General features: G+C 38.9%; 2 protein-coding genes across 4 annotated transcripts in view; both read right to left on the bottom strand.

The window, feature by feature from the left end:
• The window catches only part of rif1 (replication timing regulatory factor 1), a 31,506-nt gene extending 21,581 nt beyond the window's left edge, over positions 1–9,925 (bottom strand). For 2 of the 3 annotated variants that reach the window (XM_084724437.1, XM_084724439.1), the window contains exons 1-13: positions 9,737–9,924; positions 9,112–9,160; positions 6,384–6,520; positions 6,189–6,267; positions 5,990–6,086; positions 5,760–5,890; positions 5,536–5,630; positions 4,415–4,604; positions 3,915–4,007; positions 2,467–2,605; positions 2,191–2,342; positions 502–616; positions 189–371 (exon numbers count right to left, since the gene is read on the bottom strand). In XM_084724437.1, the coding sequence (XP_084580563.1) occupies positions 189–371; positions 502–616; positions 2,191–2,342; positions 2,467–2,605; positions 3,915–4,007; positions 4,415–4,604; positions 5,536–5,630; positions 5,760–5,890; positions 5,990–6,086; positions 6,189–6,267; positions 6,384–6,499 (1,390 nt within the window). In that variant the 5' untranslated portion in view covers positions 6,500–6,520; positions 9,112–9,160; positions 9,737–9,924. Of the gene's footprint in view, positions 1–188; positions 372–501; positions 617–2,190; positions 2,343–2,466; positions 2,606–3,914; positions 4,008–4,414; positions 4,605–5,535; positions 5,631–5,759; positions 5,891–5,989; positions 6,087–6,188; positions 6,268–6,383; positions 6,521–9,111; positions 9,161–9,736 lie in introns of all 3 variants that reach the window. The other variant, XM_084724440.1, reaches the window with a different exon arrangement.
• A 3,779-nt stretch (positions 9,926–13,704) lies between these two features.
• Positions 13,705–22,515, bottom strand: sgo2 (shugoshin 2). The gene is made up of 8 exons (XM_084723966.1): positions 22,390–22,515; positions 22,053–22,228; positions 21,812–21,886; positions 20,822–20,895; positions 20,539–20,690; positions 17,117–18,976; positions 14,313–14,427; positions 13,705–14,210 (listed from the first exon to the last, which is right to left on the bottom strand). Exons 1-8 carry the CDS (start codon positions 22,472–22,474, stop codon positions 14,069–14,071), a joined length of 2,679 nt encoding a protein of 892 aa, XP_084580092.1. The 5' UTR covers positions 22,475–22,515; the 3' UTR covers positions 13,705–14,068.
• Between the last annotated feature and the right edge of the window lie 4,393 nt (positions 22,516–26,908).

Below are 26,908 nucleotides of genomic sequence, written 5' to 3'. Positions count from 1 at the left end.
GCTCTGACAAACAAAATGGGGACCCACTCCACTTTGGTTTCTTTCCAGCAGCAGTTTAAGTCTCAAGTACACAAGCAAAATGCTGTCTATAAAAAGCAACACAATAAAGATGTGCCAGAGCAGGTCAGTACAAATGCATGAATGGCCGTTGTACCATCATGGACAAGTAGGTAATGTGTGACTCTCACCAAGACTCAGGATGAGTTTGTTCTTTGCTGCTGCTGCAATAACCTCTGGTCCCAGAAAATAGTGAAGCAACATCTCCAGGCCCAGCAGCTGGATGGAGGGGAAGGTGGAAGGGATCTGGACGCTGGAGTTCAGGCTCATCCAAGACGTATTTGCAGGGCTGCTGAAGCCTGGGGGTCCTGCAACTGGGGGAATAAAACCAAGAAATTATAGTCTCCATCAACATCCTTGCTCACTCTGATGCAATTTCAGTCTAGTGCATCACATGCTCTGTGCTCATAAGACTGGGTGGTGGGAGGTGGATGTGTAGCATACCACTTTTGGATGCACCAGGTGGAACAGCACCATTTTGACTGACAGCTCTAGAAGGGGTGCCTGGCACTGAGGATGAGTCGGATCCAATGGTGCATTGAAGCAGAGGAACAGATACCTGGAGAGAAATCAAATATTGTACACTTAATGTTTCACCCTGCTACATGACTAACCTATGAAATCTCAATTATCTTCATAACACAGAACAGGCTGTCTGCAGGTTACCTTGAGGTCAGACATAATGCCTTCTCTAAAACTAATTTGTCATAAACTAGAACAGTGCAGCTCTGCACCAAGCAAGTGATGGTGAAGCACCTACTGCAATGCCACCACACAACAGCCAAATGCAACAAGACAAGATGCAAAGTTTGTTTAAAAAAAAAAACAATAAAAAACAATATTCCATGCATCTTAAAAACTGAGTGTCGTGGGTTCATCAAACTCTAAACTGGATGACAGGACCAAACATTACAAGAAACCAGGCAGTTTCACAACACTGTTGGAAATTCTTGAACAGAGCTTGCATGTCCCAGTGGATATTGTGGCTATTGAGAAAGTTGGTTTGGCATAGAGTTGATTAGATCAACCCAAGTAACTTATTTTAATCCCAACAAGTAACCCATCTACTCTACCGAGTTCCATTTCTCATGTTTATAACAAGGGATCCTAAACTTTTTCCAAAGACAAGTTTTAGCACACTTTTCCAGTACCTTATAGCTGTGTGAAAGTACATATTTATATACACATAATTAAAATGATTATTTTACTTCATCACATAAAACTTGTATTATTTTTCAATAAACAACCAAAATTATGTTTTGTGATAGCATTTTACAGAAGGGCAACTTTAAGAACACATACAAAGCCTGTATAACAAACTAAATTTCAAGAAAAATCAATTCATAAAGTGCATTACAATCAATTTTTTTGTGAAGTCTGCATCTCTCAGTACACACTGTAATTATTTACAAGTGGATCTTGACCTTGAAGCAGCAGATGAGGTACATTATCTATCTCGCATAATTCATAACTTTAGATAAGGTACCTCCAGCATTCTCCAAGATGCCAAGACCTTACCACTAAAATATATATTATATAAATATAATGGCAACTTAACCATACCAGCAAAAGTATTAAAGTGAATCAGTATGGATTTTAAGCAATAGAAAACAATTATTTATTTTAAGTACTTGAATTTAGTAGATAATTCTCTTCACCCACTTGTATTTTGGATTCTGCTGCCACTTTAAAAATAGAATTTAATCAAAAGGTATTTTTTTGCATTGAAAAATAACCTAAAAGTGCTAATATTAAAATGCTAAATATAACTACAAGTTTCTACAGCAGCAAAAGTAAGGTCTCATTATCTCCACCCTCTGCTTGTAAACTTGTCATTCAAGTTTACAAGATTTGTCAAAATTAAAGACTCATGGAAACCCAAACTAAACAATGACGGATAATAAACTACAACAAAACATACACATTTGACAGTTATTTATGACATATTTAAATAATCCTATGAGAGGACAAGGAAAAAATATTACCTTTGCAAATGAAATTCAACACTCTGTAAAATGACTTTTCAATTCAGTTCTTTAACACCTTGTGGGTACCGCATTAATCTACAGATGCTCCAGTTAATATATAATAACAAACTTTACAGTAGTTGAGAGAAAGAAGAACATGTCTGACCTGATCAAAGTTAGATGACAGGTTGGGCCCGAGTTGGACCACCAGGTACCACCAGACCTCCACTTTGGTGAGTAGCAGGGGTTCTGTCCTGACATGGATGGATGCCAGGGGCTGCATCAGGAGCTTCATACGTTTGCTGCTACAGAGGATGTCTTCAGGAGAGACATGTAAGAAATTAAAAGTAAGCTGTCAGGACAATGCAAAGCCAAATCTGAGAGCTCAAGAGCAGGATTAGTCTGAGGAAAATAAACTGGGACATGTGAGTTGGTGGCTCACCTGGATTAAGAGCAAAGTTATCTATGAGGCTCTTCCAGGCAATGAAGGCAATCTTCTTGATTGTAGGAGAGGAGCTGCGGAAACCAAGTTCCTCCAGATGCAGCAGAGAGTTAATGAAGGGACCGCCCCTGTGCAGCAACTGTGTAGGAAATATTTACAGCTGCCTCATGTGATCAGCTAAAAATCATGTCCTTTGCAAATACAGACACTTGACAACTTTCTGAATTTTAGTCTAATAAGTCAAGAGCAAGAATTTGCTCTTAACAAGCATTGAAATGATAATCAATAAGTGATTAGTAGATGAGGGAAATCCAATAATCAGTTATTTTGATGAGTAAACATTGAGCTGCTGCACTGCAAACTATCAGCTGTCCTGGTTAATATTATCCTACAGTCCTCCTCTGCCTGGTTCACCGTTTCTATCTATGAGAGTCCTGTGTTCTGGATTATGTTTGATTCAGTCCAGATGATAAAGGTAAGCTAACAAACATGGCAGACTACTGACTGGTCAGAATATGTTTTGAGGTGAGTGTATAACTTTAGAGAGCATCACAGAGGGCAAGGGGCAGACTAATTACTGGTGATGGAGTTATGGTGAATGCACGTTGAGTGAAGTAAAAGTTGAGCAGTGAAGTTGTCATTCTGGCAGAATATGTACAGAGGCCATGCTGTAAATTTACAGTTTAGGTTTGAATTTGTCAATGAATAAAGGCTGCATCTTCTCATGACTGAAGTGGAGCTCTGGCATGTGCACATTATGCGTGTGACGATGTCGATCCGCTCCACCTACGTTGTAGGAGTATTAAGTACAGTGGAGTACAGTGTGGTGGAGCCATTCTACACAAGATTTACACAAATACAGCCTAATACCACATACACCGATAAAATGTCAGAAGGGTATGAAGGTATGGAAAAAAAAAAAGGATGCCACCCTATTGGACAGCTAAATGTCTTAAAAACCTAATCTGTGATCCACTTACAGACAACTACTAAATGGAAGATAAGTGTCTGACGCTCTTCTACATCAAAAATGCTAAGTTTGCACTGAGTCTCATGTGCCTCACAACTGGGGCTGAGCAATTTTGAAGGACTATCTAATTGCAATTATATTGACTGATACTGAAAATGTGATATGATTCGCGATATTAGAGGACAGGATAATTTGTACATATTCTCATTTCATTGACAGTCAAATTAAAATAATTATGGTGTGTTATTTTCAGGGATCTGTACTAAACAAAGACATTTTCTGAAGTCTAGAGAATGATATTGCACCATTAAATATTGCACATCCTGCCAATTGAAAATAGCAGTAAACCATATTGCAATTCTAATAAATATTCGAATAATTGTTCAGCCCTGCGTTATTCACATGTGAACAAAGGGCCTGTGTCTTCCTAGGAATCATTCAGTCATGCATTCAGCCACTATCACTCACTCACTCTTACCTTTCCAAGCAGTTTCACAAATAAGGGCCAAAGCTTCAGGACATTGGTTTCATTCTTAGACATGAAAAGCCTCTGCAGCTCTGGAATTAGTTTCTGTGAAGACAAAAAGCCATATATCAGCAGTGTTACTGACATTTCAAAAATTCATATTCAGCACTTTGCCTGTGGCCTTGTGTCTAACAGTTTTGCTGATACTGAGTACAACAGCACAACCTCAAGTGTAAAAATATTACTTTGATAAATATCAACAATTGGAAAATTAAATAGTTAATCCTCAGTATTTAAATATACAAGATCTGTAGCTGGGTAAATACTGGGGCTGAATGTTTCCAGTTCTTCAGACATGTCCAAAAAACAGTTTATTGCAAAACTTAACAGCTTCATTCAAAATTCAAAAATTTATTTGAAGTGAGCTGCTTTGAAATTTTGAGTTTTCTCAACTTTTTTTTTCACACAATGTACAAAAGTCTATTGATGCACTCTGACACACAGATACTCACTGAGGACATCATAGGTTCAATGATGGCAGCAACCTCCATCTGTTTTTCCAGGAGATGAGGCATGCCCATCTCCATGGCTGCTGCGGCCCGGAGACGCACCTTGGAGGCAGAGTGAACCACCAGTGGGATGACAAGCTTTGCCCACCGTACCGCTCCATGACCCATCTGGGTCGGCACTTGCTCCAACATCCTATGAATACCAAGAAAAAAAACATAGAACCAGCTCTTGTAATTACAATTTATATCTGCTAATATGATGAGTGAAGACAACAAGATATGTCAAAATAAAAGGACTGGTATAAAAATATATACTGCAGCTGCTATTTGTGACCATTCTGGTTCCATGCACAAGTTTACCTGCAGTGTTTTAGAATTCTGCTTCAGTGGAAACAAAGGCTACCTCTCACATTTAATTAGAACACTTCTATAAATTAAAACATTGGGGGGAGAAAACAAACAAACATGACAGAGCATTGTATTGCAATATTTTGTGTGGCAATTATATATCAATACACTGGCTCCAAGTAACAATCTTTAATATTTAATAATTATTAATTCAGTATTGAAAAGGTACTAGAATACTAAAACCAAGAGTTTCGTCTCTGGTGAGGTCAGCAGAGGTCACAGTCATTTCAGGGAGTGAAAGCAGAGCACTGAACAGCATGCACACACACAACCCCGCTGTCACACATGGAACAATAAGGCTCTTATTAAAACGCTGTCATTCATAAAATATCGGCAATAAACTAATTTTTAGGTCAGGTCATCTCTGCAGCACTACAGTAGCTCATTACAATGTTTCTCACACATTATTCCTTTTTCAAAAAATGGTATTTGGTACTGGTTCTGCCATTTGGTGACACTTGGCAACATGGGTGTGGGAGGCAGAAGGTCATGTGTGATACATCTTGATATATGTAGGTATGGGTCAAAGTGCAAGAGAATACAGCTTTCAAGTCAATACAGCATGCACTGAGAAATGTATTGCTTCAATTAACTACATTTATCATCAGCAGGGAACACTTACAACCATCATCCAAGAAGGATATGACTCGTATCCTGTTTGTAAATGTAAGTATTCCCATACAATAAAGCATTAACATGACCTATCATTCTTTTACCTGATAATAACGTTCAAGGCCTCATGTTCCATTACAACAGACTGGAGGTCTTCTCTGTTCCACACACTCTCCAGTGTGCCCAGTATAGACGGCACCTGAGTGAGTAAAGCAACACGGATTAATACACCGGAATTGCGACACCTTTCATGCCTGAAAAAAAAAACACTGCCCCATTTTCCAACATATTTTCCATATTTTCCTGAATTTAAATCAGTAAAGCTCACTTTTTTGGCAACCACATCTGGAGAAAAGCTCTGTTTGGAGATGACCCATAATGCTCTGGTGCATGTGTTCTTATCGGTCGACTTCACCACCAGGGAGCAAAGTACTGACAGTATTTCTTCTGCAAAGGTTTCTAGAAAGGACAAAAAAGATTGTCAGCAGCAAGAACATTACAAGAATTTAATCCCATGGATCTGAAATAACAATGTATAAAACATGGAAATTAACATACCAGGCACTGCTGAGACAACACGAGAATGGTAAATACAAAACCCTAAAGCTTGCAAGGCAGCTTGGCTCAACTCTGTATTCGGACTGGTTATGTGAGCCTGGAAAAAACATGAGACAAGAACAAAATCAGTTATCATGAATATCCAGAAATTTAATGTTAAGGGACATTTATAGGTTCCTCTGATGTGTATAAGACTCACCAAGGTAACTTTACCCAAACGAGAAAAGTGCTTTTCAACTGCAGGGAGGAACTGTCGACCTTCCTCTCCACTAAGTCGACTAGAGAGGAAAAAGAAAAACTATGTCTTTACTTATATTCTAATTGAGGCAACTTCCTGACAAAACACATCTTCTGACATATCCAGAGGATGGTCAAAAACTCAGTCATAACGTACTTGGCTATGGTGAGGTAGGCGTCTGTCTGCTCCGACTGTTCAGCAGCACTGTCCTCCAGAGACTCCAGCAGAGGGAGGAAGCCGGAGCTGCTTGAGGGCCCCGCCGTTGCCATCATTATTACTCACTACCCAAAGGCCTTTCCATATGAGTGACATACAAAGCAGGAGGGTATGAGGAAAAGGGAGCATAGGAGCCATGTTGGAAAAAAACAGAATCAAAGAATAGTTTTCATTTTTAGCTGTGGATTCTGTCCTTTGTCTCTTACTGTAGAGTCAAACTATGACAGTAGTAATGTGAAAGTGAAATGACAGTAGTGACATCTTTGGTTAGCTAACATAAAAAAAAATCAGATCTGGATCATATTGAATTCCATGGACAAAATAAATGCATAGAAAAGTCACATGTTTAACAAAGCTTGATAAGAGCAGAATGTCTCCAAAAACAAGGACTGGCATACCTACAGACAGACAGATTATGTGACATTTTGAAACAAGTAGCCGATGCCAGCACTCACAAGACCGATTAACAAAAAATGCTTGCCGACACATCTGCAGGCAGTCTGGTTGCTATGGAGTTATGTTAATAAAGCAGTGAATTTTGTCGCTTCTGACATACTGTACCCTGCTCTTCATTAATCCAATGGAACTTTACTATTTCAATAATTAAGGAAATGTCTACCTAAAACAACATGATACTGGCCATGATAACTACGTATATTACATTGTAATGTGCATGAAATAATAGAGCTATAAATTATTTGTCTTTTGACAAATTATTATCATGGTAACACCAGGGTTCTCATACCACTTACAATGAAGCTGAATGGCAACCTTACAGCCATACTGGAAAAAGTATGAGGAATATAATGGAAAATAAGTATGGATTTGAATCCCTGGAAAATAATCATTTAACAAAGTACATGAATTTAATAAAACATAACACTCTAATGCGACTACGTGAGCATTGCTAGCCATAACCGTGGTGCCAGTTTCACATGCTGATGTTGATGAGGCGCCTCTGTCCAAAGAACAATACAACAGGTACCTTCTGCTGTTGAGCTGCAGCACATACAACACTTGTCATATTTTCTCATCATCTCCAGCTGCCTGGAATAGGCAGTGACTGTGGATTTTTGATTCTGCTACCATTTCAGGTTAAAACAACAGCTGCCTATTCTGAAGTGACAAGCAAACCTTAGATTGTAAGTAGCAAGGTGCAAGACATTTTGTTTTCTTTCCTGACAACTGATTTGTGGCAGAGCTTGCACACTCTTCTTGGTCAAGAGCATCACAAACAATACACTCACATAAAAACTGTGTATCTGTACTGTCATAACATCAAAAGATGGCAATCAATTCATCACAGTATTTATTTAAGCCTACAAAAGGAGATATAGATATTGGTTTATGAATGTGATCACTTACTGTTAAAGGGAAAGCTCAGCCAAAAATGAAAATTCAGCCAATATCTATTTACCCTTGTGCCAACTGAAGGTCAGGTTTAGTTTTTTTATTCTACAAAACACTGTTTCACAGGAAAACAACATTGCAGAATCCCCAAACAATGTCAGGGATGCTGCCCCATCAGACAACAGCCTCTCTTGCCCAGCACGTATGCCCCAACTGTCCACGTGTGGTTTGGCAGTATTCAGATATAGAAAATGAAAATATGGTTGAATATAGATTGTGACAGAATAAACTGGTATATAACCACTCAATTTGAGCAACATGTGACAATTGTAGACTGTGATTAACGGCCTCAAACGGCTCTTAATACACACAGTATTTTTTTCGAACAGTATTTAACATTATCAATTAATAAGTAAATCATTGATTACTAGTTGACAGGTCTCAACTAAATTTTGCATTTAAGGGACAGGAAAATTAGTCACCAGGAACACCCCTATTTAAAAAAGTAAAATATTGATAAACAGTTTAACCGACTAGTACTTCTGATGCCAACTAGCAAGGGTGGCAACATCTAATCATGTAGCCGACTAATCTTGCCTATCCCTAGTTTTAAGGCTATATTTTACTGTAGATCCTTAGCTTGGAGCCATGTTCATGAGTACCCATGCACACCATCTGAACTGTGTGTGTGTGTGTGTGTGTGTGTGTGTGTGTGTGTGTGTGTGTGTGTGCGCGCGCGCACAAGTCAACTTGCCATGTCGTGGCTTTAGAAGACTTGTACTGCACCAGACAAGCAGCATGGAGGCATTTTATGGGGCTTTTTTTGGTTGTTTGTCTGAAAAGTTGCCACCATTCACTAGTCATGATTCACTTCCATTTTTTTGAAGATTCTGCAATGCTGTTTTCCCGTGAAACTCCAGTAGACTAAAAACTAAATCTGCCCTTTAATCAGCATGCGGGTGAAGAAATAATGATTGAATTTTCATTTTTAGGTGAACTATCCCTTTAGCAACTTAGGTGAGAGTGGTAGCCTCCATATAGAAAAATCGTTTTTAGTTTCGCACAGGGAGGATTAATTTTCTAAACTTGGGAGAAGACATTCTCTGATATCAGATTAATACTGTTGTATTGGTCAATACCCTGAGTGCAATCCTGATGTAAACAGTGATGTGTGTGTGGCCTACATTTGGTGATTAAGCATGATTTGTTTCTTCTTATAAACACTCAGTAATATACATAAGATTTTCTCCACTGACAAGACAAAGAGCTGTCATGATGAGTAGTAATAAACAAGGACAGATCCCATGCATGGACATACCTCAATGAGATTTATGTGAAGCTGCGTTCACTCTCCACAGTATCCAGAGCTGTAAACATTGGAAGATGAAGACAAAGATTAAATCTATGTTACGATTAGCTGACAATGTAAATACCATCAGTGTGTGTGCTAAACGAGCTAAATGCGACCAGAGGCCAGAAGTCGGATTTTGCAACCAGGAGGAACCACAACGAGTCTGTCAGTGTCCTGCCGTAAAAAAACACTGCTGGACTCACTGAATACACTCAACACATGAAACATTCAGAAAGTTTACGACACAGGCGGCAAATCATTGAACGCATCTTATGCGACAGCATGAACCTCTCATGCGGAGGAATAACGGGCAGCCTGCTAACGTTAACTAGCTTTAACAAGTTAGCAGCGCTAGCAGGCTGCCTGTCGAGTCTCTAGCGAAGTTAGCAGTTAGTTTAGTTAGTTTACTGCTCACAAAAACGGACTCTACGTCTCGTTACACCGCGGTAACACTGCCTCACATGCCAGCTGACAGCTGCTCGTTTATTAGACCCGCCGACAAGCTAATAAACAGCGCTAACGAACAGATATTTACACACACAACACACAGCATCCGTCCACCGCTGAGCGAGCGCACTGAGACACTGCTCACCTCCGAGTTCAGGACGAAATGCGACAGACACAGCATGAAAGCCAGCACACACACCGGCCGCCCGGTTCACTCCGTGATGTGTGTGTGACACTGTACCCCAGTCTTTATGTTAAATATTCGAACTTCCTCCTCCTGGTGAGCTTTTCCTTGTGCTTTCACCCCGCGAAATTGCTGGCGCCAAACCACCACGCCGACGTACAAAATTACCTTTGACCCTACACGTCACCCTCAGGTCCGCCCATTTGACCTTATAAGGAAAACAGCGTACTGACGCTTTTCTTGCACTATGATCGGAGGTGACAGATATACTAAGAGTGTGGAGGGAAGAATTATTAATGCAATTCAGTGAATTAGGGGTCAGAGGCCCATGAATCCTTTTATATGGAAGACTGATTCAAGTAAGCAGAGGGAAGTGTTATTCAGGACGGCAGTGTCGTGATCCTTTGTTATTATTTATCATAGACATCAGCACCAGGGGTGGAAAGAGTACTATTACATTACTAAAATATTACTCAATGACAAGAAAAACTACTGATATTAGAAAAATACTGAAGTAACTACAAAGTATTTGCCTCGGGAACTACACAGAATATTAGTTTCTTTTTAACTGCTGATGTTTAACATAATCAATGGCAGACATTTAGGCAAAAGCTTTCTGTCTTCAGTCTAAATTAGTTTAGTGTTTCCTTAACCGATAGATGAAAATGCTAACAATTGATTAATCATTAATAACATACAAAACACATACTTTTTAAAACTTTTTCCTAATTTTTCTTCTTTTTTTTTTTTTTTTTTTCCAAGCTTTAGTATTCAGCAAATGGTTCTGCCAGACAAAACAATGTCAAATGAGGTGCAATTACTGCCATTTCTAAACTACTGATTAAATATTATTGGATGCCATTTGAATTGGTTAAATTCTCACTGCTGATTACTCCAAACCTGTGCTACTGCAGTGAAATTTTCATCAGCCGACTTGTGATCAGATACCCTGACTGGCTTCAGAAATGGAGATGAAAGGTTTGGATATTAATTCAGCTTGTACTCATTTCTCATTTTGAAAGTAACTAAATAGATTACATGGTGAAATGAATTCTTAAATATAAGTAAAGCTACAGATCTGAAAATCTACACATAAGAGTACAAGTACCTAAAGAAAACTACTTAATTACAGTAACTTAAGTATTTGTAATTAGTTATTTTCACCCCTGATCAGCTCAACAAGTAGGAATGGGAGAAATGCCACTGGAACTAAGGTGAGAACAGCTAGCTTTAAGTTACTGGGTTAACTAGAAAAACATAATGAAGACCATCCAAAACAAGATGCACTGAAGCCCTGTTGGAAAAAGGAGAGGAGAGAAGCAAAAAGTTTTGGATTGAGAGATTGACAATTGAGCTAGAAGCACCCAGAGATAATTGAAATAAACATCAGTCCAAAAGTCTCAATTATCTCAGTCTCAATTATACAGCCTCGGATACTTCTTGAACCTATTGTTGACCTCACATTACTTACAAAAAGAACAAAGAAAAGGTATTTACTTTACATCCAGAGCTAGTAAAGGCTTACATAGAAAATAACTGCTATGATTATGTGAGACCTTTGACTCCAGTTCATCATTAATCAGTGTGAAATACAGCCATTCAAACAGCAGTCCAGATGTTTCCCTACAAATACAGCAAACACTATACAGAATTCAAATGATAGGACTAAGCATAACATTTGTATGGATGCCAGCTCATATAGGAATCAGAGGTAATGAAACAGCAAACACATGTGCAATGGAAGCTACATGGATGAAGCATATTGACATGACAGTTCCCTTGAGTAAAACAGAAATTAAGACCACAATTAAGTTAAAAGAAAGGTGGCAAAAGTGGCGGGAAGAGGAGAGAACAGGAAGATGGTTTTACAGAATTCAAAGAAAAGTGGTGTGTTGAGAAGGACAGCGAGATCCAGATCCAGCAGAGAGGAAACCGCAATATCAAGGCTATGATTCGGTCATACGGGACTCAAAAGCACATTTTTCAAAGTAAAGAAGCACGATTCAGGAAGATGTGAATCCTGTGACCAAGAGGAGAAGAAGAGACTTTTTCTTGTCTAAATAAGCAGAGTATTCTAAAAATATGCATCATTTTACTGTAATATTATAGTATTATTTATTTATTTGGTAATTTATGCGCAAAAAATTTGTAAAACCTGTTAGACTGTTATAAAACTCCCCTGTGCTGTAACTGGTAAAATTCCATGTTGTGATTGGCTGTTGTATAAACCACCTGTACTGTGATTGGCTGTTGTTAAATCCCCCTGTGTTGTTATTTGCTGTTGCAAAACCCCACTGTTTTGTAATTGGCTGTTGTAAAACTCCCTGTGATCTGATTCGCTGTTGTAAAATTCCCCATGTTATAGTAGGTTGTTGTATTGTGGTATTGGCATATATTAGCCCATAAATACAGGCTACACTAATGACTTTGCCAGTTGACTTGACAAATGTTAGTTACTATTTATTTTATTATTATTATTATCTAATTATCTACTCTTACCTTGGGCATTGAAATACTCAGAGCTGGCTATGATTTATTGTACAAACTCTATAATGAATCAAATTCTATAGGACCATGTTTGTATTGTCGCTGTCCTGTGAGAACCACATATCTCTGAAAAGTCAACTTTTCATGTTGTTAGGAAAAGCAGCATGTTTTCATGTTTGTGATAATGCATTTTTCAAGTGATCCAAGAAGGCCTTTAAAAAGTTCATTTAGCTTAAGAAGTAAGATAATCTTCTCAACTCATAATGGAACACTTCATCCTTCAGTTTATCACCAACATTTAAAATCAAGTCTTCTGGAGACAGGGTTAGGGGTTTGTTAGACAGGCATGGTTTCTAAAAGGAATCTAAAAAGTAACAAGTAGCTAAAGCTGTTGGACAAATGTAGTTGAGTAAAACATTACAAAGTTTGCCTCTGACATGTAGTGGTGTACAAGTAGAAAATTACATAAAGTGTAAATAAGTACAAGTACCTCAAATTTGCACTTAAAATGATAGTTCACCCAAAAATAATAATTCAGTCATTATCTATTCACACTCATGCTGATCGAAGGCCAGGTTTAGTTTTTCAGTCCATAAAACACTGCTGGAATTTCACAGGAAAGTAGGGTTGCAGAATCTCACAAACAATAGAAGTGAATGATGACCAGTTTTCAAATGAAAAAAAACAATGGGAAAAAACAAAAACAAAACATAAAATGCCTCTATACTGCTCTTCTGGTGTACTTTTAAGTCTCCTAAAACCCCAACATGACGTTCACTAGTGTGTGCATTGTCACACCACACACCCAGTTCAGACGGCGTGCAAGCGCACATGTACAGTCAGTGTAGTTTTTTCTGAATAAAAACATGGTGTGAATAACGTATTTCAATCAACTTGGCATATTGGGGCTTTAGACAACGGTGAGCACAGGCAAGTGAATGTGGCTCCAAGCAAAGGATCTACAGTGAAGATTTGGGCCAAGTCAACTTGGCATGGGGACCTGCCTGATGTAATCACCACTGATCAGTTGTCATTTATGCTTCACGTTACGCTTTTCAATGTTCTCTGGGATTTTTAAGTCCACTCACATAAGGGTCTCAACATCTCTTTTCAGCTGCCATGCCTCCATTTTCTGAAGGAATTCCTCTCATGTAGGATGAGAAAACAAGAAAACAGAAAACCCAAGCAAACAGGAAGACATGGCAATATTTTCTTACTTGTTAAGTGCAGTATCATATTCATTACCAGGATTTTGACTAGAAATTAGTAAGGTGGAAACTGACTGAAAACAAGTGATGTGCTGGCAGCAAAAGAGGCAAGAATAAGGGGTTCATCTCATTTCATGAGATGAGACAGCTATGCGGTACTTCCCAGCCACCTTAAAAATACATTCTTATATGCAGTATGCTCATATGCAAAAGATCCAAAACGGAATCAATCTCTCCTGTGCAGTAACACTTTATTGGGCAGACAAAAAAAAAATCATCATGCAAAAACCTGTACTCATCACACAATTTGGTATGACTGTTAACTGTCAATGAACAACAGCTAACCAACTTTAAGTTTACATAATGACAAAAAACATACCGGTTAGCTGCAGTCATGCTAGACTATTTTTGCCTCCTGACTTGGGAACAGTCTTTTACAATGTGGAACAGACTTCTCAGGCCTGTAGTGAATAATATATGACCAACCTCCTGTCAGTCTCTAAAAGAATTACCAACCACACATCACTGGGAAATAAGTAGAACAACAGTTATCAGAACATGCAGACGCACCATGCAGGCAAACAAACACAACACAAAGTCAGTCCATCAAAACACATCTTTCCTGTGTGTTGGTTGCAGTCTTCGTCCCCACTTTTCTTGCTCTCTTTTTCTTGCCATCCTTAAACACCGGAGAGCTCAGAAACATGTTGTCAGTGAATTTATCTCCACGCCTCATTTTGCTGTTGTAAAAATAAATACAAGTAATTACTCACTGCTGTTTTCTGATATAATCAGTACTGAAAAAGGGTTGTGGCCACAGTTCATGGACAAGGTGTCCTCACCTGTTGAGGGCCGGCTCCTTATAATTGACCACACCTCCACGTCTCCTGGTTCTCCCTCTGTTTTCACAGTCTGAAGTTGCAATGGTGTTGGTCAGTGATGTTAAGACTCTTCCTGCTGTAACACACATTAAATCAGATTAAAGTTGCATTTAAACCCTTTTTTTTTAATTTAGGCTTCTTTCACAAATTTGGTCACAGTCTTTAGTTAGCCAACAAGGTATTATGATAGATAACCCAAAAGTCTGATTTTCAATACCATCCTTGTACCACTCCTTGTTCTAACTGCAACTAATATTTGGGTGTGGCCTTGTGGTTCTGTAGTATGTGAGGTGCAATAGCTGGTGGTCAGAGGCAGCACTGTTAAAGCTAAACACCCACGAGCAAGTGCTTTCAGACTGTCCTTTGTAAAAGTTTGCCTTTTTTTTTCTAGCTGAGTTAACTGTTAGTGGCTCTCCGTTGTCTGTGGGGCAGCTTCTATGGTGCACTGCAGGCTTCAGATTTAAAATTCCAACACTACAGAACCAGCAGTATTTTAGGAAAAGATCACTATTTCTATGTATCTGATTATTTATTCACCATCATTATTGTTAATAATAGTTTATTTGTTTAATAAAATACTGTCCTCTGAGGAGAAAAATCCTCACCTTTTCTCAGGCCTGTCTATATAATGGCTATTATACTATTTTATTATATTAATGTTTTTGTAGTAAGGCAGCAGGATAATTTACATCAGTGAGGAAGTTTTGGACCACAACAAACTGCACACCAACACACACTGAGGAGATAATGACAGACAAAGTCCAGACACTTCATCATGGCTTACAGCGTTTTGTCTGTCTGTTACTGAGACATTTTAGTCTGTAGTGTATACACCACAGAACTGTACAGTAACATTAAGATTCATGATTAGTCTGCACTTCACACACGCTCTCTCCATCCCTCCTCACTGCTGCCTCTCTCCCTCACATTTATAATTAATCGATGTAGAGTAATTCAGTATTTAAAAGTACATTAATCGGACTAAAAAAAAATTACACACCACAGAAGTGTATAGAAACATTATGATTCACAATCACAAAAAGTTATATCAAATTGGGACATCTGTCCATGTCTCTCTCCTTCCCTCTCTCTTTGCAGTGGACCTGCCTTTCTGTTAACTGGTTTCAAGTTGAGATACAGTTCCATCAGCACTCACTCGACACGTCCATGGCTTTTTCATTCCAATTAACTCTACCCAAACACATATTGCAGGTGCAGAGAAAAAAAAAAAGCTCTGGTCTTCATTTGACGCTCCAAAATCAAAACAAGTACGGAGTGGGAGCGTCAAGCAAGTTTGATGCATGTCAAAATGCTTTCAGTGCGTCTTCTGCCATTTAGAACAACAGGTGTACTTCAAAACGCGCACAGCAGAAGCCTTTAGTATGTTTTGGCCTTTACTTGTGGATCCAACTTAAAACTAACTTCAATGCGGAGCCGAAGCCTCGCTGTTTATCATGGAATTATCAATCCACACCATCGCAACCCAATTCACAACAGGTCTTATCAATAAATTGAGGGAAGATTTAATGTGTGCATAAATGAACAGTCCTGAGCATTTATTTATCATTCATTTGTGCATCACCTTATATTATACTGGCACGTATTATTGAAAACAAACACAAATGTTAAATACTTTATAAATGACAAATGCATCAAGCTGATTTAACAGGCCATATCATTGTTGTTATGTCCTCCCATTAGGAAAACAATACAGGACATTTTAGCTTCTTCACAAATGAAATAAATGTGCATGTAGGCAGAATTAACAGGCTCTAATTTTTTCCTCTCATCAGTAAAACAACATACACATATTAGGTGTACTGCAGATATAAGTCATCATTTGCAGAATTTCTTCCATGGTATTTTATTGATTTGGTGACCCAAATACAATCTCTTGTGACCTGCCTCTGGGCCATCAAACCTCTGCGGAAGCCTGACAACAACCTGACCATTTAAAATCAGGTGTGGTGGAGCAGGGGAACATCTAAAACATGCAGGGCACGGGTCCCTGAGGACCAGGGTTGAGAAACAATAGAATACGTCACCTGCCTCCAGATCAACCAGTCTCAAAATCAAACTCCAATAGCTGGCTTTCAACCAGTAGAGGGCAGTCGCTGTGCATATTTATAACACAACATGAAGAATTCAAACACTTTGCACTGTTAAGATTTGGACATGAATCAATCAACAACACAACCATATAAATGGTGTATATAGTATAGTTTTAGTTGGATCTTATACATGCTGAAAAAATTGGTTTGGTGGGGTTTATTTACTCTTTATGTTTATCAATGCACAGAAAATGTTTCTGATGGTAGAAGTAACTCATAATTGATTTTCTATGTTATTTCATCACTCTTATGTAAAAAGCAAATTCAGCACCATTGATGTTATGTTAATGTTAACTGTCAAACCATGCGTCATCTAACATTTTTCGGCAGTTTTAAATTTTCTATTTACTTTAATATCCATGTATAATTAAGAAAATGGCTTAAAATAATGTTGCAGACTATTGGACAATCATAAATGGCAGCTAGTAACCAGTTACTTAAGCAACAAGCACCACTATCTGCCCAAACTCTGTAATTCACTGAAAGAACTTGAGACAGAGCAGATGGACACCCCTTCTGCCAGGTGTGAACTGACATGCTCCTCTTGTGATCAGATCACTTAAGTATACCTGGCACAAACAGGGCCTAAAAGCTGGAGTTTGAATGTGTATCAAGGTAGATATTTCATTAAAAAGACACTAATGGATATCTCACCTGGAGAGGCTTCAGTTGTTACAGCAGAAGACTCCTCAATCGCTGCTTCCCTGCATGATGTCTCCCTCCAGGGAGTGTTGATTAATGAGCCCACCTCAGTGTCTGCTGTGCTGATGTCTACAGCCAGCCACGGTGGCATCTCATCTGTCAGCAGGTCTCCCGAATTCTGATGAACTGCCTCATCACTAGTGTCCATGATGTGACTGGACGCATATGACACATCAGTTGTCCTTTGGTTGTTTAGTGAAACATTGTCTTGAGTTTGAGTTTTCCTCCTGTAGACAACAAATGTCTCTCTTGGATTTCTGGTTTCAAAGATGTCTTCCTTTTCACTGATGTAAGAAAGTGAGTCTGCCACTTGTAAGTCATTGCATCGTTTGTTATTTCTTTCAGGATCATCAATGTCGTGCCCAAGATAACATGCTTTGCCCTTAGATCTAAATCCTTTGTTGCTACAGCTGTTTCGTTTGTCCTTTTTCCTGTCATTTAAATGATCAACACACTCTTCCCTCTGCACAGCTTTCTTCTTTCTGGATTGACTCATTTCTTCTCTCCTGGCTTTTTTCGGTTTCTGAAGCTCTGTTCCTGACGTGAAGCCTTGGGCCAGCAGCAGTACATCATGGTTATCGTTGCTACTCAAATCATCTTGGGGACTTCCTGACTCCTGAGTGGCCAGCCAAGGACGCTTAGAAGAGCTCGGTGTTTCCTTGTCAAAGGGTTCATCACTGTGCCTGGATGGATTTGATTCTGAATATTGCCGAATGGCACCTGCATCTGTGAGTGTTGACGGTTCTTTTGCCTCACAGATGGAGGATCTCACTGAAGGAATTAGGTCCTGCTCTACAGCACCAACCCCTGGTGATGCTATGTTCAATGAGGTACTGTCTCTGGCCACTGAGATAACAAAGGTCCCTCTGCATCTTGATTTGTGACTTCCCAGTTCTTTTTCCACTATATCATTTACCTGTTCCCTGCTTTCACTTTCATGCAATGGTAAAGACAAAGGGACAATCATTTTCCTGTTAACTGAGGACACCCTCCTTTCTTTAGTCCTAGACCTTCTGTAGGTGATTGTGGACCTTGCTTCTTCTGCAGTAACTCTCTGTGGTAGTAATTTTACACTTTCAGCTGCTTTTGATAATTTTATTTCAGGATCAATTAGATGATCATCCAGGTATGGTGAGACAATGTCACAGGACTCTGTTTTTTGCTTTGTTTGCTCGTTGAATTTGAATTTGTCCTTTGTTCTTTTACAATGGTTGCCAGTTTTTGACTTGCTGAATTTGGGAATGAGAGATGTCATAACACTTCTACACTGTGTTTTGGGTGACTGAAACTCAACCTCTGGGTCTCTAATATCCACTAGTTTGTGATCATCTGTCTGTAACACAGAGCCAGTGGGAGCACTCTGAACCTCACTCAACCTAGAATCTGCAGAGGTCTTCACTTGTGGATCTGTATTTTTCTTGTCTTTCACCCTGCCAGAGCGGCTTGTTTTTTTTGCCTCGGTTTCCACACTGTCAATTTCAGCAGCGTTACTTACAGTCATCTCCATTGTTGTGTTGAAAAACACAGTCTTCTCTTGTTTGTGACCGTGTTCTGGTTCAGTTTCCATGACTGAGCTACTTGGAAGGTTAGCATCATCAGAAAGAGATGGTTTGGGTGTTTCAAATGTGCTCACAAATGAAGGGGTTTGACTCTTCAGAAGACATGGGGATGACTTCATATCAAACCCAGATTGAGAGTACATCATTGACAGCCTCTCCACTTCATCTCTTAGGCTGCTGGATGGATGGTGTGTTTCTGTCTGGGGAGACTGTATACACTGGCTTGAATACAGTCCCTCAGCATCTGTGTTATCTGTGAAAAATAATTAAATTACTGTTTACAGTGAACCCTACACCAGTATCTCAGGCAGTTAAGGGGATAGTTTTTTGAAGAGGGGTTGTATGAGATAACCATAGTCAGAGTATAACCTACAGTAGATGGCGGTTGGCACATCCCCAGTTTAGAGAACCAGCAGGAGTCCTGGTGTAGGAAACTAAGCAATGTACTGGTGTGGACAGGATCAGCAGCCTAAAAAACACCTAAAATATTCAAGACCCATTTAAGGCTGTCTGATGACAAGATACAGCAGTAAAAATATTCTGAATATAGCGTACACTTAAAGTGATAGATTATTTTAGGTTGGCTAAAAAAATGTTTTGCTGGTGAACCTTAAGCAGCTGCTGAAACAGCAGTACATTGCTTAGCTTACTACTCCTGCTGCTTCTCCAAACTTGGGGAATGTTGAAGCTAAAACACACTACCGGTGCAGCAGCGCAGCGCATCATGTGACGCATGTCATGTGTCATCACGAACACACATGGGAAGCACAGCGACATGTCACGCTCGTCCAGGATGCTGGGCTTGGGATATGTCTCGACCTCAGCATCTCCGACCCTCCATCTCTCCCCTCAAACAAGCATGTGTTGTCAAACAGAGCTCCTGTCTGTAGAGGAGAGTAGAGACACAGTGGTCTGTAGAAGTTCCTGTGTGCTCAGCTCTCAGTAATTTGCAGCTTCTAAACTGATTTCTGTGGTTTGAATTTTAGTTTCTTTCCTGTATCGCTTTGTGCACTTTCAAGTTTCTGCTTTATTTTACCGTTTCTTCATGTTCGTGTTCAGCTACTGCTGCAGAAAACAACACTTTCTGAGTTTGCTGCTTCATAATAAAAGCTTTTACATAACAAAACAATAGGGGACTTTTATGTTGAAGAATTTATAGGAAGTGAAACGTTCAGTGTCAGACACACACCTAGGCAGCACTGAGATGTGAATCCCTGCTGAGCGGGGCTGACGAGCTGAGTCAAGCTGACTCAAGACAAACAGCACAAGTGTCTGTAAAGAGGCTCCAGTCTCTCCATTCTTCTACACACAAGAGACAGAGATGAGAAGAAGAAGTTGATCTGCCATGCAAGCAGAGGGAGAGAAGAGCTGCAGAGGAGACAGGCTGGAGGAGGCTGCAGGCAGAGAGAGGAGCTGCAGCACTGGAGAAACAGTTGAAACTACAGTGAAAACCAACAAACACAGTAAATAATGTCTCTAGTTGAGCCAGCATTGTATTGAAGCACTGGACAGCTGTTTCTCGAGGTGAACCAGAATTTTGTCCCATGAAGTCCCATGTGCAGGCATGGCGACGCACGCAGGCCCATGCCTGCCGCCAGCGGTGTGGGGTCTGTCCATAGAAAATATTGGGGTTGGCTGTTTTGACACGTGGTGTCCACCTGTGGTGTTTTAGCCTTTAATCACCATATACTGTAGGCAATACACTGACTATGGATACACATACAACTTCACTTTAAACAACTGAACAACTATCCCTTTAACTGCAACTTAAAATGATTAATGATAAGTAACACCAAAAATTCTAAAGCTCCCTACCATTGCAAGTATCAGTGGAGTTTTGGGGGGCCTTCTGGATATCGAAGCCATTTACACAGATGTTTTTTTCAGGCAAGTCTGCTGTTACTTTTTGGAGAGGACACAACAAAGCCCCTGAAATTTCTGGCTGAGGTGGCAACTCATCTGTAAGACTGATAGGGGATAGAGAAAAAGCAAGACAACAAGACAGAAAAAGCAGATGTCATTCACAGCTGCCTAAATCAAAAATTGTTCTTTGTACAAAGTACAGTATTATTACAGTCAGAATACAGTATTTGCTCACCTTCCAACCACAAGATTTTCTTTGTTGATGTCACCAGGTAAGATCTTTCCTTCTTCAGGTAGTTTAGGAAGATCCTGTGTGTGATAAAAAACAGTCACAATCACAGATTATGGCTTGTTAGTTTTAATATGGCTAAGCATTTTCTACTGCCATCGTTCAATCTTATAAATGAGTATGAATTTGGTTGGACAACAGTCTGGCTATTAAACCCAGTGTGGAACACAAAACTGAAGATAAAATACGGTTTCCTATATCAGAATACAGTATGTTTTTCTCTTGAGGAAGGAAAACCATTGTGAAATTGTCACGTCTATACTGTACTATTAACATATCCTGTTCTCACACGCTGCTCATTGTACTACAATACAACATAATGCAGTTTACTATTGTGGTCTGTTTCATTTCAGGAGATAAATATTGTCCTATACTCCTATCCTATACTCATCATTTTATACTGTATAAAAAAATTGCCTGGTCCTCACTAGCAACAAGAAGAGAAGTACACACTAAAACAATAGAATATTGAAAGTATCAAAGCAATAACAAATCACCTAAGTGCTCATTCAAGACCTCAGTTCAGGATTTATTATCCTGCCTGAACTCTGGCTTAGCAAAACCAGACAGTGTGACTTATTCTGTATCAGCACTGTGTTATGTTTTTTTTTCTAAATGTGTTTGCCTAGGACTTTTTCCTGTATGCCCTGATATTAAAGAGGTATAGCTTTTTTTTAACAATACTAGTATTGAATCGAAGTTTTAAATTCTGGTACTGTGACACCTCACTTATAATACTATTGGGAGAAAATTCTCAGTCAGATATTGTGGCTCACAGCTCTGATGTCTCTTTTGTCTCTATGTTTCAGCAAATACTGTTAAATATGGATATAAAATATTGCTGTGCTAATTTTGTTCATGTGTCCACCCCTTGGTTTCAAACATCTAAAAAACAGCAAGTGTTAATACTGTTAATATAGTGAGAGGAATTCTTACACTGTCAGAGAATAGATCAGTCATACTGTCAAAGTACTGCAGAGTGCTGCTATGGAAGTTTTTCAAGATGAGGAGCTGTGCGAGAAAAACAACACAATTATACATCAAATCAAACAGGACATTTCCGAGATTTTCCAATATGTGCTACAGTGTATGGTCAGAAATGATTGCATTCTCCCAAAACAGGCCTTAATGTTAACTACAATAACTCTAAATAATTATAAGCAAACAACAAACCAACCAGTTTCCGGTGCTTGTATTTCTTGGTGGCCAGCTCAAAGCACAGAGCCTCTACTTGTTTTTGGAGGTAGATAATCTCCTTCTCCAGCTGTCTGCTCCTTGCTTTCTGGACCTCCAAAGCAAGAGCTAAGGCCTTATTGTTGCTCTTCAAAGAGACTTTGAAGAAGGAGGAGGTGTCTGGTGTGGAAGAAGCATCACAGTATTAATTATTGATAAGAGTATAATTTAACATTTTATCTTGCATTGGAAAATGTAAGAACAACAAACAACAAAGCTTGCAGTATAATGTGGGCCCAGAGCTGGACTGTAAAATGTGTTCAACTGAATGACAGACTCACTGAGAATCTTATTTTTGATCTTTGATGCGGCAGCTGAAGACCGCTTGGAAGCCTTTCTGGGCATCATAGTCCTTACAGGTAACATAACCAGATGAACACCGAGAGTTGTGAGTGTGACGAAATCAATAACCTGAAAGAAAACAAACACTGTTAGTTTTTCTACATCAGAGTTCTCAGGTCTATGGTATTCCTGTAGAACTGGGATAGTTTTGAAGTGTTACCAGTTTAATTGCTGGTTTGGTAAATCTGGGACTGAGAAAAGATACAAACATCACAAGATGAACGAAATGGATAAAATATTATTGGAATATGGAATGTGGTTGGTGACTCCCCATCTTCACGGTTTGAAATGGTTTTAAAAAATTTAATTTACCTTCCTCCTTCAGTATACTCCACCAATCTTGTTGAGTTAGATTCAAATTATGAAGCGACTGTATAAAGACACCCCTGTACATATTCTACAATATATGCCTGTTAGACTGACATTTATGGATAATATAGTACCTGGCAACTTTTGTTGTTGTACTGTATATTTATTTAGTTTGTTTTTGTTCTTTCTTACTAAAACAATATTTAATGAAATGTATGGATTAAAAACAAACAAGCAAAAAAGAGATCATGCAGATTAACCTGTGTGTGAAATTTGGTTTAAAAAAAAACTCTGAACAAAGATAATATTACTGTTGTCCTACTTTTCCAGAATTGGAAACTATATCAAACAGCAATATTAGGCTATATTGGCTCAGCTGTGTACTGGATCAGACAAAGTAATCATGACCCTATAGACATCCAGGAATTAACACTAAGCTAAACTATCAAGTAAACAGGATGTCTGAGGGGAGCCCCACTGTCTCAGACTTTGAAAAAAAAAACGTTTTGAGGTAATGAAAACACAAGGATTTTTATTTTTAGATAATTATACACTAATAAAAACAGGAATATTATATTAAATTTCTGCCATATTCTCCCAATACCCCCTTGAATCTTACAGACTGGACCTGGAATGCTGACACAATAAATATTTATGTGTCAGTTTATTCCAATATAAAGTAACGCTAGGTGGTAAATGTAGCATTTCTGTTGGACTGTAAAAGAAATGTAACTAGCTAAAGCTCTTTGGTTTGGCAGGGGTATATTTTGAGTTCTGGTATTTGGCTGAGTTTGTCACACAGACCTGGCAACCCTGACATGTTTAACACACTTGAAGGTTTTATGAGTTTGATTCGTGGTGTGTTTGTTTGACTGGGTCTAGTCACCCACATTAACGCAAACATTACCATTAACGTTAACTAGACTAGCAAGTTAATCCAAATAACGCTTAAGTTACTAACTGTTATAAATGGCAGACTGACCAACGTTAAGTTTGGGTAAAACGAGCACCAACAGTTTCTGCTATCCGACCAACAGTATTCACTAACTTCTCTGAATGGTGTATCTGTTATGCTAACTGTTGTAACCGGTAAAGTAACTAGCGGGTTATTATGGACATTTGGATAAAACTCACCTCTATTAGACATTAACCTGCAACTTCCAAAAAAAAGGGCTAGCGTTGATAATGACCGTGAGCTGTTTCAAGAAAGCTCATCGTGATCTTACTGAATATAGCGAGGAGGATTCCGTTGATTCCGCTTTAAACATAAACAAAAAGTGCGCCGTGCTTCTACGCAAGTGCTCTGAGGCGTGGCCAAGAGGGTGAGGGCCAATCAGACACGAGTCTTCTTCTTCTTCTTCCTTGAATTAGTTAGACTAAAGACACTACAGCGGCGTATTGCTGCCCTCTACTGTTCCTGTTCAAAGTTCTTTTGACAGTTGTTTAATATTCTCCCATACAGTCCAGTGCTGTGTAGAAATTCTAATTCTAATTCTTACAATGGACACTGACAGTCTCTGTGCCTCCACACTCACATTTGCCATCAGGGTGTTTCCCAGTCAGAGCCAGACCAACACTCAGCCCACAGTGCCCAAGCCTAAACCTGTTTATGACAACTGAATCTTTCCTATAGCAGGTAAAAGTGCTTTTTGTTTTTTCCACTGTGCTCTGTATTGCTGTCCCCATGTACTCTGCCACATTTCTTTTACTGATATATTTATGATTTCAGTGTATTGTGATAACCCAAATTACAAGTCAGTTTCTATCTTTTCCTCCTAAGCTGCTTTCTTAGCCAAGCAATCTGATTCCTCATTCCCCTTCACCCCCTGTATGTGCTGGAAACCTAAATAAAACCTACCTCTGTGTTTGATAGATATCTGTCAGTATAACAGGTCTGGACTTGGTTTTGGTTCCTTATATTATTGTTAAAACTGTTGCTGATCCACTACACATGACTGAATTGCCTGGTCTATTGTCCTCCACCCATCTAAGTGCCCATAAGACTGCCATCATCTCTGCTTTTGATTCTAATGCTGGTATGAAAACACCAAACACCACCTTCTCACTTTCTGGGTCCTTTCATCCATCTGTGTAAAACCATAAGTGTGCATTCCATTCATGGTGCAGACAGGCCTTTACTTCCTGTACAATATCCTCTGATATCTTCGTCTTGTTGTTATTAAGTGTAGGTTGACTACAGGTTCTGGAATCAGCCATGATGGTACAACTGACCAGCAAACTGGAGGACATGCATTAAAATTCACACAAACCTGAAGGATGTTTGTTAATTAAATAAAGTCGTTTATTGAGTATTGTGTGTCCAATCCACAACCTTGTTCTCATGTGCTCCTTTTTGCCGTCCTCGGTGTGCCAACTTCTTGTTGTATTGAATAAAGATGCTGTCCTGTTTTTCCAGTATCCCAGGTGTGCTGCCATTCTTTAGTGATGTTTCTTTTCACTATTGCTTTTGCCTCTGATTTACTGAGTTTTATGTCCATAATCTCTTCATTTTCCGGAGCCTGCTTTGCTAAAGGGCTAAAGTTTAACACAATATTCAAATTCTTGACCCTGTACAGGGTCTCATTGACTACAGCTTGGCTGTAAATGACCGTAAAGAACACGAAGCTGAAAAAAGAATGACCATCAGTATATATCATCAGTATATACTTGGACATTTGTTTGATATAAAGTTTGCAGTCTTTCTTTAACCAATACTCCAATGTCTCCAAACCATTTATGTAGCTTAATTTTTTTTTCCAGTGTATAGAAATCAACTGTAACAAAGGGAAACATCAAGGGTGGTGTCACTCATAATGTCTCTGGCTATTTCCCCACCAGTACATGCAAAACACTTCTGTTTGGCTGTTTCTCTCTCCCAACATGACAAATGTACCTCGTTCAGTCCTTTGACTTTTTTTTTTACATTTTTATCTGTGTCAACATTTCTCTTTCCAGTGAGCATTAGCATTTATTTTCCTCTTAATATGATTAATATTCTTTCCTCTTTTCCACAAGGCTCTATCATCAACAAACAATGAATTTTCAATATCATCCTTAACTTGAGAAAAAAAACATCCTTTATCATACTTGAGAAGAGTATTGAACTAATGACACTGCCCTGTGGAGTACCATTAGCTACTGTATATCTTCCAAATAAAACTGTCCCAATTCTGACTTGTATTAATCAAATAGAAATGCTTTAATTCAATTATACATTCAATTTGATCATTAATTCTTCTTTCCAAACCATATTGTATGCATATTAAACTTTAAAAAAAGACTGCCATTACATATTCTTTATTAACTTGTACTTTTTAATCTCTGCTTCCAACAGTGGTGAACAGTACTTTGTTACTTACTCATTTACTTGAGTACTATACTTAAGTACATTTTATGAGTATCTGTACTTTACTTGAGTATTTGTTTGTTTTTTGTTTTTTGCCTCCTGTAGGCCTCTCTCTGTCACTTCTGCCAGCAAGTGAGTGTCCTCACCCTTGATCCCACTTCCAGGTTTGGCTCAACTAATTTCCTGAGCCTGAAACCCAGAGACTGTGTGTGGACTCTGAGCGTGAAGAACGAACTGTTACCCGTGTTTCTTCATCTGGCCAAGTTCCTGTTTTGCCTGTTTATTAATGAAGGTCATTACCAATTGTCACAGATTTCCAGAGTCACAGTATGTACACTTTGACTTGAGCAGTGGGGTTGAGTACTTTGTTCACCACTGGTTTCCAAACACCATCAGAAATGATATGAAAGAGATGATGTTAACTACACAGCAGCACCATATACAGTACATAGACACTCCACCTTCTTCTTTGATGGATTTTAAAGGTGGTTGGCATCCAAGACATTGCATTACTGTCTACCACTGGCTAGAAAAAAAAAACTTTCCCAGCTAACTTTAATATACATTTAAAAAAAAGAAAAAACATCCCACTGTCTTAAGTACCCTTACTCAACCTAGGCTCTGAAAGGGCCTGAAATTCTATCTTTAAATTTTCTTTCTCCCTCAACCGCACATTTAATCGACAGAAACGTAGAAATGGACTTAATGTATTGTTCCCTCTTCCGTCTAATTTTTCCTTTCCTATGTGGTTCTTGCGGGTATTCTTCTCTTGGACCTGGTTCCATGCTTTCCGTCTTTCTTTT

The sequence above is a fragment of the Lutjanus erythropterus genome, chromosome 8 (assembly GCF_056507025.1).
Source record: "Lutjanus erythropterus isolate fLutEry1 chromosome 8, fLutEry1.hap2, whole genome shotgun sequence".
NCBI lineage: Eukaryota > Metazoa > Chordata > Actinopteri > Lutjaniformes > Lutjanidae > Lutjanus > Lutjanus erythropterus.
Note: the sequence above shows the minus strand (reverse complement) of the source record. Positions and strands in the feature narration are given on the sequence as shown.